Raw genomic sequence first — 15298 nt, 5'->3', positions numbered from 1 at the left:
ACACGTACAGCATGTACACAAAGAAACAAAGAAATAATGAGTTTGTGGAAATTACTTTTTCGATCCAACGGCACAGATGACGGGTAACAAGTTCCAACGGCACAAACGACGGGTAACAAATTCTTACAATACATCCGGACACACAAGATTCGAACGACCCCTGGACATGGCAGAAGAAATGTGACCGTTAAGGAAAGAAGGAGAAGACTTGGTTAGCAGCCACTAATTGGCGCGAAAAGAGCGGAAAGCAAAGCGAAACAAGAGGCCCTTGTGAAGAATGTCCACTCTCTCAATCCGCTCGATCCACATTCACTTCCCACACACACAACGCACAACAATCACACAAACAAAAGTTTCCCACCTAGCTAATCGATCCATCTCTCGTCCCCATTTCGGTTTTCCTTCACTTTCTTGCCAATTTTCCCGGGAAAATGGAGCTTTCTGGCGCGTTGATCGGACATTTCTGACCCCCGTGTTTCGTAGGGAAAGTCTGATGCTTTTGAGAAAAAGGGGTCTCTTTCGCTTATGGTGTTTGGTGGAGAGGAACACTTCTCAGCTGGAGTTGGGAGCTGATGGTTGTGTAATGTCATGCAGCTGAAATGTTTGATGAAAGTGCTTAATGAATTGATGAGCTTTGGATCGGCAGCTTAGAACGAAAAAATGGTATGTGCGGTTTCGGTTGATTTTTCATAAAATTTGTAAAGTTTTTTTGTTTCTTGCTTTAATTTGTGGATTAGATTAGGTTCTCTGATTCAGTTTGAAATTTCGAGTGATTGTTGGAGTCTAAGACAACATCTTCATTAGAAGTTTTGCGGTATATAGAAATTGGGTTTGTTAATTACAAATGATTAAGTTTTCTTTTCGATCAAACATGTGATTTGAGTGTTTGTGATACAGAGCAGAACAATCGTTTAGTGTATGTGTTAGCTTGTGGTTAACAGACTGGGAACCTGTTGCTTCTTCTCAAGGGAAAGAAACAAATTATGAGATAACTCTAACGGCACAATTTATGAGACAACTCAAAGGAAGCATTGTGCAAGAGAGACAAGTGCGCTTACCATCACACTATACTTTTGGTGGTGGGCATAGCTAACATAGACTTCATAGATAAGCAACAACAATAGGACAAAGGCGTTGGCCGCATATTAAGCCATAATTCATATAAAAGCCATTCAAATTAGTCTTCAGAAATGGTTATCAGTGAATTTTGTGTGTTTTTATGGCACTTTATTCGTATACCTATTCATACTTTAATATCTTCATCTACAGGGAACACCAGTGAATATCATTGTAGGTTCTCATGTCTGGGTTGAAGACTCAGAATTGGCCTGGATTGATGGCCAAGTGTCAAAGATTACTGGACAAGAAGCTGAGATCGAGAGTAGCAATGGGAAGAAGGTAAACTCTTTTTACTAAATTTGATATTTTTCTTTCTGGATATATATTTTGGTCTTTGAAATTTGTTTATTTTAAGAAAATCTTCTAGTATTATATAAATGTACTCTAACGAGATTCCTGTTCACTTTTTTGTGCTATTAAGATGGTTGTCAAATTGGCGAAAATATATCCAAAAGATATGGAAGCTCCTGCTGCTGGAGTTGATGACATGACAAAGCTATCTTATCTGCATGAGCCTGGAGTTTTGCAGAATTTAAAAACTAGATACGAACTTAATGAAATCTATGTACATGTTCTGCCCTTCATTTGAATTTACTTACGGAGTTTTTATTCAAATTAGGAATTCTTATTCTCTATAATCCTGCAATAATATATGCCTCTGTTGCTATCATGATAGACTTATACTGGAAATATCCTTATTGCCATTAATCCATTCCAAAGACTGCCGCATCTCTACGATGGTCACATGATGCAACAATACAAGGGCGCGCCATTTGGAGAACTAAATCCTCATGTTTTTGCAGTTGCGGACGTTGCATATAGGTTACCTTCATTCCTTATGTGCATGCTATGCTATGTATTGCTCCATAAGATCAATAAACCGAATATTTAAAGTTAATTCTTTGAAAAAACCAGGGCAATGATCAATGAGGGAAAAAGCAATTCAATTCTGGTCAGTGGTGAAAGTGGAGCAGGTAAAACTGAGACCACAAAAATGCTTATGAGGTACCTTGCATTTCTAGGTGGCCGGGCTGCAACTGAAGGACGGACAGTTGAACAGCAAGTTCTTGAAGTACGATTTCTATCCTACCTTTGATCAGCATTGATATTAAGCTTTGATAACTCCATATTACCTTCTCTATGTCAAGCTCTATTAGTTTCTTATGAAATTCTTATGGTTCTTTCTTTTCTGAGTGCAGTCAAATCCAGTTCTGGAAGCATTTGGCAACGCTAAAACTGTTAGAAATAACAATTCTAGGCAAGACGATATCAAGCTAGTACATATTTGTGTCAAATTTGTCTTAGTTTGAACAGTCATTTTACTGGCATAAATTACTTTTCCTGAATTATTATCATGTTCGGATAAATTCACGTGGTATTCTCTTTGTTTGGTATTGGTGCAGTCGTTTTGGTAAATTTGTTGAAATTCAATTTGATAAGCAAGGAAGAATCTCAGGAGCAGCCATTAGAACCTACCTTCTGGAACGGTCTCGTGTTTGCCAAGTTTCTGATCCTGAACGGAACTACCACTGCTTCTACCTTCTTTGTGCTGCACCACAGGAGGTAAGATCATGTAGGAACCAGACTTCGATTAAAACAATCAAAGTATTGCTGCAAATTTCCGCTCTTAAACTTCGAGCTAATATTTGTTTATGTTGACAGGAAATTGAGAAATACAAGTTGGCAAATCCTAAATCATTTCACTATCTTAACCAGTCACGTTGCTACGAACTGGTTGGTGTAAGTGATGCTCATGACTATCTTGCCACAAGGAGAGCTATGGATATTGTTGGAATAAGTGCTAAGGAGCAGGTACAGCCTCTTCTTAATTTCATTTTAACGTGGAACCTAGAAAGACCGTCGTCTCACACCCCTTCTTTTTTCTCTCTCTCTTAGGAAGCAATTTTTAGAGTAGTTGCTGCAATTCTTCATCTAGGAAATATTGAGTTTTCCAAGGGCTCGGAAGTTGATTCGTCAGTTCCAAAAGATGATAAAGCAAAGTTCCATCTTAAGATGACTTCAGAGCTTCTCATGTATGTATTCTTCGTGCTTTTACCCATGTAATCTGTTTCCAGTCTGTTTTCATATTGTTATAGTGTGATAATAACATTACCTCAGGTGTGACCCTGATGCATTGGAAGATGCATTATGTAAGCGTGTCATGATCACACCTGAAGAAGTTATCAAGAGAAGTCTTGATCCTCAAAGTGCAGCAATTAGCCGCGATGGTTTAGCAAAGACAGTATATTCTCGATTGTTTGATTGGTTAGTTACTATAGCTTAAAACATCATCAGATTAACATCTGGTTTATGAATAAATTTTCTATTAACCACTAGAAGCATATTGGAGTGAGAATTAAATGTTGATGTGGTTCTAAATTTATACAGGTTGGTGGATAAAATTAATGTCTCAATTGGACAAGATGCTACCTCGAAATCGCTGATTGGGGTCCTTGATATCTATGGTTTTGAAAGTTTTAAGACCAATAGGTAACAACTATTCAGCATAATACCGCACTTAGAGTACTTGAAGTTCTGTACATACGTGCATTCTGTGTCTTTTTTAGTATAAAAGAAACTGAAAATGCGCTAATGAAGACATTTCATATCAAACACCCGTCATGCGTTGATGGTATTCCACAACTTAATTTTAGCTTATCAACCTGTGCAGTTTTGAGCAGTTCTGCATTAATTTCACAAACGAGAAATTGCAGCAACATTTCAATCAGGTAATGGCTCAGATCATGTTGAACTCTTGCTTTCTCTATTTTTAGCTCTTGGGTTATTGTTCCTGTTGCCGACCCCACTTAGTGGGAAAAGGCTTTGTTGTTGTTGTTGTTTGGGTTATTGTTCCTGTTATTATTATTTTAATTTAAATTAAGTTTTTCCTGTATATTTTCAGCACGTCTTCAAGATGGAACAAGAAGAATACACAAAAGAGCAGATTGATTGGAGCTACATTGAGTTTGTCGATAATCAAGACGTTTTGGATCTTATTGAAAAGGTTATTCCTTCTCCTATTCCTTCATATACATCCACATACACAATCACCTACCTATATATATAGTTACACACACACACACACAATCACTACTGGAATATTCAGATATTCAGTACTATTAATCAACAGTCAATTTTATCCTTACAAGTTTTCACATATGATGCTTCCTTTCACAGAAACCTGGCGGAATAGTTGCTCTCCTTGATGAAGCTTGGTGAGCTATTATTCATCTGTTCATTCTTCCTTAAATGCAAGGCCGTTAACGTTTTGCATTTAACTTTTATTTTTCTCTCTTTTCTTCATTCTTGTTAACTGCTTTTCTTTCTTTTCTATTTCCAGCATGTTTCCCAAGTCAACCCATGAAACATTTGCAAATAAGCTTTATCAGACATTCAAAACTCACAAGCGCTTTATAAAGCCAAAACTTTCTCGCACGGATTTTACCATCGCTCATTATGCTGGAGAGGTAAATTATACGAAATCAACACTTTCTAATAATATAATATATGATACTTTTACGTTCCGGTTTTAACTTGGGAACACTTTGTTACAGGTCCAATATCAATCTGACCAATTTTTGGACAAAAACAAGGACTATGTGGTTCCTGAACATCAAGATTTGTTGGGTGTTTCCAAATGTCCTTTCGTGGCAGGCCTTTTCCCTCCACTTCCAGAGGAGACAGCCAAATCTTCCAAGTTTTCTTCGATTGGCTCTCGTTTTAAGGTACATTGATATTAGCTTGGTGAGCATGAAGGTCGACTTAACCCTGGATAATCAACTATCAACCTAAAGCTACATGCAAAGCTCTCGTGTGGTTTCCTTTATATTCTGGAATGTCAACTTATGCTACAAGAAGTTGAAACTTAAATTTTGTATGTTTTAAATTGTGCAGCTTCAACTACAATCGTTAATGGAAACCCTAAACTCTACAGAACCTCACTATGTCAGATGTGTAAAGCCAAATAATTTTCTAAAACCAGCCGTGTTTGAGAACGTCAACATTATGCAGCAACTGCGCTGTGGTGTAAGTAAAATGTGTTCCTTTTCCCTTTTACTTTCTTAAAAAAAGATTTCATGTTTTTCTTCCAGATGTTGATGACAGTTCCCCTTGTAGGGTGTTTTAGAGGCAATCCGTATTAGCTGCGCTGGCTACCCTACTCGAAAACCCTTTTTCGAATTCATAAACAGATTTGGACTTCTTGCACCAGAGGTCTTGGAAGGAAAGTAAGTATTATCTCTAAGGATTTTCAGTTCGAGAGGGGAGAGAAATTTTTTTTGACATAACGTTTCAACTTTCTGATTAAACTCTGTGGATCTGCATTCTGAACCTGTTTTACTTTTGAGCAGCTACGACGAAAAGGTTGCATGCACTAGGATTCTCGAAAAGAAGGGTCTTAAAGGGTTTCAGGTAACTTGAGGTGTTCCTCATATAGGTGTAAATATAGCTAATGGTCTTCATCCAATCGCACACTGATGGTAGAGACATTTGTTATTGCAGATAGGTAAAACAAAGGTATTCCTGAGGGCTGGTCAGATGGCTGAGTTAGACGCACGAAGAACCGAAGTACTCAGTACTGCAGCTAAAACTATACAGCGGCGTGTACGAACCCATTATGCTAGGAAACGGTTTATTGCACTGCGACAGGCAACCATAGTTATGCAATCGATATGCAGAGGTGAGCCAGAGAGCATCTTAGCAGAAGGATTAGTCATGGTTTCCCAGCACTTTCTTTTCTAACACAATATTTTAGGGTCGTCAATCAACGGGCGAATTTAAACTGTTTCTATGTTTGTTTGGTATGACTTACAGGAAGCCTGGCTGGCAAAGTCTTCCACGGCATGAAAAGAGAGTCAGCTGCCGTGAAAATTCAGAAGAACCTACGTAAACACCAAGCCAGAACAACTTACAACAAGCTCCATGTCTCAGTTCTTGTCGTGCAGACAGGTTTAAGAGCAATGGCTGGACGTAAAGAATTCAGATTTAAAAGGCAAACCAAAGCAGCAACCGTTGTCCAGGTTGTATACAAAATATGTTGTAACTTGCAAGATTTGTTTTGTTTTAACGATGTGAAACTTTACTGATTTCCTATTGCCAAACAAAAATCTACATGAAAATTGCAGGCGGTGTGGCGTTGTCATAAAGCTGCCAAATACTTTAAGAGGCTCAAGAGGGGTTCAGTAGTCGCACAGTGCCAAATGAGGGGGAAAATCGCAAGGAAGGAACTTAGGAAGCTAAAAATGGTAAGCGTTAAACTCTCTCTATAGGTATTGTTTTTGTGAAAAAATTATCAAATTCATAGGCTAGCAACCAAGATGAGAGGAATACATAAAATTTAGTGTGTACAGGCAGAGCATAGTTTCTGTCAAATACTGTAGATTATTGCCATAAATAATAGTACGTACACTTTCCCTTTCAAGCTGACATCTTAAAATCTTCTTCTTACGTATGTTTCTCTTTTTTCTTTACGATATTCACATTATCTCCAATTTTCTGCAGGCTGCAAGGGAAACAGGAGCACTTAAGGAGGCAAAAGATGCACTGGAAAAACGAGTGGAGGAACTAAATTGGCGACTACAGTTGGAAAAACGTTTAAGGGTAAATTCAATGTTTTTCAGAGCAATTTTGTTTGGCAGAGAAAATGCTGTGGACGTCTGATGAATATTTTCATCTCGTGTCCCATGGCCGAAAACTATTATGCTAATGCATTGGTGTACTTTCCACGATGAATATGATAGAAAATTCCTTGTTCAACATCCATCTTAATATTTTCGTTGAATATTTTCTTCTAATTTAGGTATTTTATGCAAAACAAATTCATGCTAAAAGCTTGTGTCATGTTCGCAGACTGACCTAGAAGAAGCAAAGGCACAAGAGATAACGAAATTGCAGAACTCATTGCAAGAAATGCAGACCAAACTTGATGAATCAAACGCATTGATTGTGAAGGAACAAGAGGCTGCAAAGAAAGCTATTGAAGAGGCTCCTCCTGTGGTTCAGGAAACCCAAGTTATGGTCGAGGACACTGAAAAAGTTGAATCTCTAACAGCAGAAGTTGACAGTTTAAAGGTACAAATGTTCTGTCCAATAATTAGCACCTATAATACTTTGTCTCACATAATTCTGTGTTTGCAAAGACTTTTAACATGTTTCGACTGTTCTATCATGCGTTATCGTCATTTATTTGTTCATATATGTAGCGACAGATTTTGATCTTTTCATTTAGTTCTTCTTGACCTTGGTTTTTCTCTACCTAACATGTCCCCGCCTCACCAGGCCTCTATGGAGTCAGAGAAAAAAAGAGCAGAAGAAAATGAAAGAAAATATAATGAAGCTCAAACATCGGGCGAAGAACGACGCAAAAAATTAGAAGAAACAGAGAAAAAAGTTAGTCAGCTCCAGGAAAATTTGACCAGGTAATATGACACTAAAGCATGAGTTTTCTGATGCAGAGCATCAAAATGCACGTCGTCATATGTGCATTTGAGACGATAATTACAAAATTGTTCTTAATATCTCACTCCGAACAAGTTTTAAACTCATGTAGTATTTAAGTTCAAACCGAAAATTATATATTGGAGAGAAATGAATTACCAACTTTCACTTTCCTGATATGGTTTGTTTACTGAAAATTTAAACTTCCTTGATTAGGCTAGAAGAGAAGCTTGCCAATTTAGAATCAGAAAATCAAGTTTTACGCCAACAAGCTGTGTCCATGACGCCTAATAAATTCCTTTCTGGACGGTCCAGATCAACTATTCAGGTAAATTTCAATGTAAACCATGGTTTTCTATGATGTTCAGATGCTTAAGATTTTCTTATTGTTTGATAATTGGCAGAGGGCAGCTGAAAGTAGTCATATTCCAGGGGATGCAAAGACAGCTCTGGTAAGTTTCCGTTAAACGTCAAGTATTAACCTACAAAAAAGGCAATTTGATGCAGTAAAGGCTTTTTCTTAACTCTTCACTTATGCTAATGTTCCAATAAAATGGATCAGGAAATGCATAGTCCTTCAATAAATCACAGGGAGTCGGAATTGGAGGATAAGCCACAGAAATCACTAAATGAAAAACAGCAAGAGAACCAGGAGTTGCTCATTCGATGCATTGCACAACACCTGGGCTTTGCAGGGAACAGGCCTATTGCTGCCTGCATCATATACAAATGCCTTTTGCAGTGGAGATCATTCGAAGTTGAGCGGACTAGTATTTTCGATAGGATTATTCAGACCATAGGGAATGCCATTGAGGTTTGGAACTCCCATCCTTAACCCTTCTGGTATTTTGGTTTTCCGTTTCTTTATAACACAAAACGAACCTCTTTAACTTGAATATTACCACTTGGAATTTAGACCCAGGATAACAACGATATCTTGGCCTATTGGCTATCCAACGCCTCAACACTTCTATTACTACTCCAGCGCACACTGAAAGCAAGCGGTGCTGCTGGAATGGCACCCCAACGACGTCGATCATCATCAGCTACTCTGTTTGGAAGGATGACACAAGTAATTCATCGTCTCTCATCAGACATTGAATATTTTCTAGTCATAAATCTTCATTTCTTCAGTTGCTTCACATGTTTTCTTTTGTTTTCCTCTAGAGTTTCCGTGGAGCGCCACAAGGTGTTAATATTTCCTTAATCAATGGTGGAATGAGTGGCGGAGTGGACTCTTTACGGCAAGTTGAAGCCAAGTACCCAGCTTTGCTTTTCAAACAGCAACTTACAGCATATGTAGAAAAAATTTACGGGATGATTCGAGATAATTTGAAGAAAGAGATTTCTCCTTTGCTTGGATTGTGCATCCAGGTCCAGTAAATTGTTCACCTACAAACTAGAAAACAATTTACGGAGAGAAAAATTGTGCTTCCATGATTTGTCAAAACTTAGTACTAAATCTGTAAACTTTAACAGGCACCAAGAACATCCAGGGCAAGCTTGGTCAAAGGATCGTCGCGATCAGTTGCCAACACTGAGGCCCAGAAAGCTTTGATTGCTCACTGGCAGGGGATTGTCAAGAGCCTCGGAAACTTCTTAAATACTTTAAAAGCAAATCATGTTAGTACTCTTTCCCCCCTCCTCTTAAGATTCATACTCACTTGATCTTTCTGATTTTCGTTTCTGCAACTTTTGTGAAGTATTTTGCCTAGGATCTTTCTCCCTTTCTTAGACACGCGTTGTTCCTTTCTACAGGTACCACCATTTTTAGTTCGTAAGGTGTTCACGCAAATATTCTCCTTCATCAATGTTCAGCTATTCAACAGGTATCGTCATAAGCCCAAATTTGAGGTTGTCTTGTTTGTATGCTACTTAGCACTAAACTCGTAATATCCTCCATGTATTCTTCTATACCCGCAGTCTTCTATTAAGACGAGAATGCTGTTCGTTTAGTAATGGTGAATATGTTAAAGCTGGGTTGGCTGAACTGGAGCATTGGTGCTATAAGGCAACAGATGAGGTACCCACCGTACCTTAAATTTAATTCCTCTTTTTACTGTTCAATAACTGATATACCAATAAACGAAAATGCAGTATGCAGGATCAGCTTGGGATGAACTCAAGCATATTCGGCAGGCTATTGGATTCCTGGTATCTTTCATTGTATTCTACTTCTACAAATGAACAAATGGTGAAGTTGTCCTGAAATTTATGTCTTTTTGCTCAGGTCATACATCAAAAACCGAAAAAGACGCTTGATGAAATTAGCCATGACCTATGCCCGGTAAGTGATGTGTATATAAGGATACAATAAACATCTCAAAGTCTATCAACTCTCCCTCGAATCTCATTTGACACAACTTACTCTTTTAACAGGTCCTCAGTATACAGCAGCTATATCGTATCAGTACAATGTACTGGGATGACAAATATGGCACGCATAGTGTGTCCTCGGATGTAAGTTTTTATGGATGCCATTACTCAACTAGGTTTGAGTCATCTTCGTCACAAGGCAGTAAAATAAATTAGAATACAATGACAAACATGCATCCACAAACTCACTTGTCCATTCCTTTTTCCAATGGCACATCCAGGTTATATCGAATATGAGAGTGCTGATGACAGAAGATTCCAACAACGCAGTCAGTAATTCTTTCCTGCTGGATGACGATTCCAGGTTATGACAACATTCAATCATGTCTTCGCCGTTATTCATTCATTCTTTATCGACTCTTCCTCTTCTTTACATCCCGTTTCATTAGTTTTTCCTTGTCAAACTGATATGTTCGTGTTTTTCTAAGATTTCGGTTACTTGTAAATTTAGTATCCGAAAAATGAGACAGTATATCAACGCTGCATTGTTTCATAGTGCTTGTTATCATCGCTAAACACATTAGCTTCCATGTTTACCTATAATCCTAGCCATTCGACTGACACTAGACTTTACACTGCAGCATTCCATTCTCCGTTGACGACATATCAAAGTCGATGGAGCAAATAGACATCTCCGACATTGAACCACCACCGCTCATTCACGAGAACTCAGGCTTTAGTTTCTTGTTGCCGCGCGCAGATTGAGTCTCGGTCTCTCTACGATGAGCCTAGCTATGGGGTTGTACATTGTTCATGAATCATCATTTCTTTGCCCCACAGATTTTCTTTTGAATCTACATTTTAGTAATGTAAGTTGAATATATTTTTCCTTCTTTTGTTGTAAAACTAGCTGATGTTAGGGAAAGAAATTAAAAGCTTAGAGAATTTTTTTTTCCAATTAAATTCATCAAATTCTCATCCAAAAACTTCGTCATGTATTTATAATTTTGGTATAGAAATCTTCGCATCCATGATGAAGACAACAATCCCAAAAAAGAAAATGATTACTACACATTCTTCATTTCCGACGTACCCTTTTTATTATCAGATTAAACAAATCAAAGGACAATCAAAGGCCTAAAACTAAGAATACCGTGTAAAAAGTGAACAAAAAATGTGCGGAAATCATTTTTCGTTAAAAAAAAATCAGGGTGCATGAAAAGGGCTAGAGCTGAGAGAGCTCAGTTTGAGAACGACCCGTCGTTTATCCATTAATTGCTGCCATTTCAATTGTCCATTGATTCCATTACTCGTTGGCATGTTCTTCCCTTTCCGTTCCCTTTTTATTTTATTTTATCAATATGTCACTTTTTATATATATTTTTGTTTTTTTAATCAAATTCTTCACTCTTATGTTGGTCATAAGTTGGATCTTTGAATGTTGAACTGTTAGATAAAAATTAATTAAAATTTGTCAGGAGGTCTGAAAATTTAAGCATCAATTGATTTTATAGTTGAGACCAAATAAGAAAATGAAACAAAGGAACAATTAATTAGCAAAGGTTATAGCAAATTGGTTTTACAGTATAACTTCAACTTCTTTTATGGTATTGGAGTATGTTATACTATGTGTGAAGCCTGACGACCACATTCTTTACGTCATTATGTTGTCCATGTGCTAGGTTTGAGGATTCGTTGCACACATGAGGTATGTGCAAAAGTATTAATCTCAAATAAAAAATGAAAAGAGATCTTGCATATACATATAAATAATTGAATTATTTTCTATATTACTGATTGATTTACGATGAAACCCAAGAAATTAGCACCTTTGAAGATAAACCAACAAGAAATCTGAATCAAATTATTGACCCAATTAAAGATGATCCATGTCCTTATCCATCTAGATAATTCCTTTTAATTGGAAAGGGATCCTCTCCGGATCCGTTCCTCCTAATCCATCAAGTTCGGGGATCCGGACCATTGAAATTTGATCCAACGGTTAAAGTTATTATAACTTTTAAAGTGAGCCCTTGTTTATAGTCGTTTGATTAAATTTCAATGGTCCGAATCTCCGAACTTGATGGATTAGGAGGAAGAGATCCAGAGAAAATTCATTTCCCTTTTAATTGGCCATTGGGGATTGCTTTAAAACAAATGGAGACTTTGGATGCGGTCCTTAGCTATGAATATTCTTTTATTGAAACCTTGTTGGTTTTTAATTTTTGATCGAGGTCCTCGAAATTAATATGATAATTTATTTCTACGTACGTTACTATATTTTTTAAATAAAAAAATTAGAAATTTTAGTTGTTTATATAAATGAGATTTTAAATAAAAAACATAATTTGTGGGATTAAAAATATTAAAATATAAATATACTATTGTGTGTGTGTGTGTGTGTATAAATATGGGTACATTCATCAAAATTAACCAAAAAAATTATTGTATCAAAACATGGGTACATTCTTCAAAATTACAAAAAAAAAAAGGCATTAGGCTTAATAACATTAGTAATTTCTTCGATTAAACTTGACATGGATACATTTTAAAATCAAAGAAAAAAAGAATGTACCCATATAAGTTAAAAAATAGATTACAAAAAAATTGAATAGATTTTATATTAAAAAAATGGTACATTTTACATATAACAAATTGATATATTTAAGAATGAGTACATTTTAAGATTAAAAAGTTTTACATGAATGGGTACATATAATTAGCATGGGTACATTCAGCAAAATAAAAAGTATAAATAAACAAAATATATGGGTACAAATACAAACAAACTTTAAAAAATATAGGCACAAAAAGAAACTAATATATGGGTTCAAATTAAAATTGAAAAGAAAATTGGTACAAATAAAAAATGGTTACAAACTAAAACAAAAATATATGATAAAAAATTTAGTCATAAATATAAATATACTAATTGTAACATTTTTAACATTAAATGAATATATTTAGAAATAAAAAAAATATTTTCTTATTGAAATAATTAATGATATTATTAATATCCAAGGAACTTGATCAAAAATTGAAAATGAATAGGATTTTAATCAATAGAGTAGTAAAATGAAGGATGAGAACCTAATTTCTCCTAAAACAAAAGAAAATTAATGAAAATGGCTTGAAAACTTTGAGATTTAATGATAAAAACAAAATAAAGGATAAAGTGAATAGTACTATGATTGATTTTTTAGTGTAAAAATGTAATTTTTCATTAAAATGAACAGTATCAAGAGTTTTTCATTAAACTTCTCTTAAAACAATTATATATTATCTTAGTTTAGTTATTTATTTATTTAATATATATATATATATATATATTATTTTTTAGCTACAATGATTGATTGCCTAATTAGAGACAAAGTCAAAGATGGAAATACATGATATTCTCTGCATTACTTGACTAGAAGGGCTTGTGCTGTGTTGTGACAAGGACTGCAGATTATAGCTTGACCACAACATAGTATTTGGCATGTGTTCAATTAGTATTGTGTTGCGTGGAAAAAGAATCACCTCTAAAGTCTGTCTCCTTGTCCAAAGTGACCAAATTGCTTTGCTTTCTGTATTTGTTACGTCATTTTATGACGGAATTGGATCCGCTTCGGATCTTAGTGTTCGGAGCTTAAAAATCAATTCATCTGGACCACACAAATTGAATATAACGGTTCCCATTAACTTATTTTTCTGGCTCATCACACAAAACCAATGGCTCTGATTTTTTTACACACCAATCAGTGGTCCAAATGATTTGATCCCTAGATTTTGGACAGTAAAATCCGAAGCGGATCCAATTCTGTTTATGACGAGACGATGTTCTATTCTAAATTATTCTTATTCACGAGAAAAGGTTTGAATTCAAACGCAAAGGGTTTACCCTAGAAAAGGAGTCTACCCTAGAAACAAGACACATTGAAGGGAAAACTAAGTGACAACTGTCGAATTTTATCCAAAACAAAGGTAAAAGGTGAAGTTGTGAGAATTAGAAAATAATAATTTTAAGGGAGTTTTAATGAAAATAGCTTCTCTTAATTTTTTATTAACAAAAAAATCATCCATTAACTTTATTTAATAAAAAAAACTTAAATTTTAATAAAAATGATTTAAGTTTTAATAAAAATGACAAAAGTTTAACATAATAATTAAAAAAACAAAAAATCAAAATCAAAATATGCGCGCGTCACATCACTCAGTTACACACATATTCCCTTCCTCCCTCTTCCTCCCTCCACCGTTTTTAGCTCCTCTCTCTCTCTCCTCTCTTTCACATATTCCTATCAAATTTCTCTCTCCTCTCATCTCACCCCTTCATATCAACTTTTTTTTCTTTTCTCTCATCTCTCATATCACTCTACTCTCATTCCATAAATTTTACAATTTTTACTTTTTATTTTATTGTGTGTTTATTTGATCATTGTTTCATAATTTTTTTTTAAACAAACTAAGTAATAATATTACAAGACAAAAAATAAAGAAAATTTTTCATTTTTCAGTTTGATAAACAATGTTTATTTTAATTTCGAAATAGTGATTTTATCTTTAGTTCGGACAATTATTTAAGTTTGTGTCATGTCATGTTAACACTAGTTATTTTTACAACTGAACATTGATTATTTCTATAATCGAACACTGATTATATTTAGAACTTAACACTAACTATTTCTCAAACCAAATAATGACTAACTTACTAATATTATCATTATTTCGTAAACTAAACATTGACTATTTCTTGAACCGAACACTATTACTATCACTAATTCATAAACTAGTACTATCATTATTTCGTAAATTAAACACTAACTATTTCTTAAACCAAACACTTATACTATCACTATTTCGTAAACAAAACACTAACTATTTCTTAAATTGAAAACTAGCTATTTCTTAAACTGAATACTAATACTATCACTATTTTGTAAACTAAACATTGACTATTTATTAAACTAAACACTAATATTATCAATATTTCGTAAACTAAACACTAACTATTTCTTAAACTAAACACTAGTACTATCACTATTTCATTAACCATGGTAGAGAAAACAATGGACAACAGATGAAGCTCAACTGGAAAATGCACACTAGCATCTATGGTTTTGGGGGCCAAGAAATTAGTGGCCAATGGTTTGAAAAATAAACTTGGAAAAGGCATGTCATCAACATTAACTAAATACAAATGATTAGTTGTGTTTTCTGATTAGTTGTTATACTAATTAATGGATGAGTCATGAACATTCTAACAATGAATAGCAAACCCAAATAATTATCCTATACACGAGAATGTCATCAAAAGTATTATGATGGTCGAATATCTTCAGGAAGTGTCTTCCAAAGCAATTAGTTGTTTAAGTCTAAAGAGAGCAGGTATTTCTCTAATTTTAGGAAAGATGAGAGCCTATTCCATTCTCACAAAAAGTTCAAA

At 35.1% G+C, this 15298-nt stretch overlaps 1 protein-coding gene across 1 annotated transcript; it reads left to right on the top strand.

The window, feature by feature from the left end:
• The first annotated feature begins 72 nt into the window (after window positions 1-72).
• Window positions 73-10833, top strand: LOC126593662 (myosin-11). Its single transcript, XM_050259751.1, has 38 exons — window positions 73-663; window positions 1270-1398; window positions 1541-1684; window positions 1796-1941; window positions 2035-2191; window positions 2319-2377; window positions 2523-2682; window positions 2782-2931; window positions 3016-3152; window positions 3238-3384; window positions 3508-3609; window positions 3791-3848; window positions 4022-4123; window positions 4297-4334; window positions 4460-4586; window positions 4674-4844; window positions 5014-5145; window positions 5236-5345; window positions 5469-5529; window positions 5620-5797; window positions 5932-6137; window positions 6243-6362; window positions 6619-6717; window positions 6967-7188; window positions 7396-7535; window positions 7771-7882; window positions 7959-8006; window positions 8117-8368; window positions 8471-8626; window positions 8722-8928; window positions 9034-9177; window positions 9313-9383; window positions 9478-9577; window positions 9652-9708; window positions 9785-9841; window positions 9934-10014; window positions 10152-10234; window positions 10512-10833. Exons 1-38 carry the CDS (start codon window positions 661-663, stop codon window positions 10633-10635), a joined length of 4590 nt encoding a protein of 1529 aa, XP_050115708.1. The 5' UTR covers window positions 73-660; the 3' UTR covers window positions 10636-10833.
• The last annotated feature ends 4465 nt before the right edge of the window (window positions 10834-15298 follow it).

Source organism: Malus sylvestris, chromosome 12 (genome assembly GCF_916048215.2).
Source record: "Malus sylvestris chromosome 12, drMalSylv7.2, whole genome shotgun sequence".
NCBI classification, from domain to species: Eukaryota; Viridiplantae; Streptophyta; class Magnoliopsida; order Rosales; family Rosaceae; genus Malus; species Malus sylvestris.
This window is presented reverse-complemented; position numbering and strand designations above follow the sequence as displayed.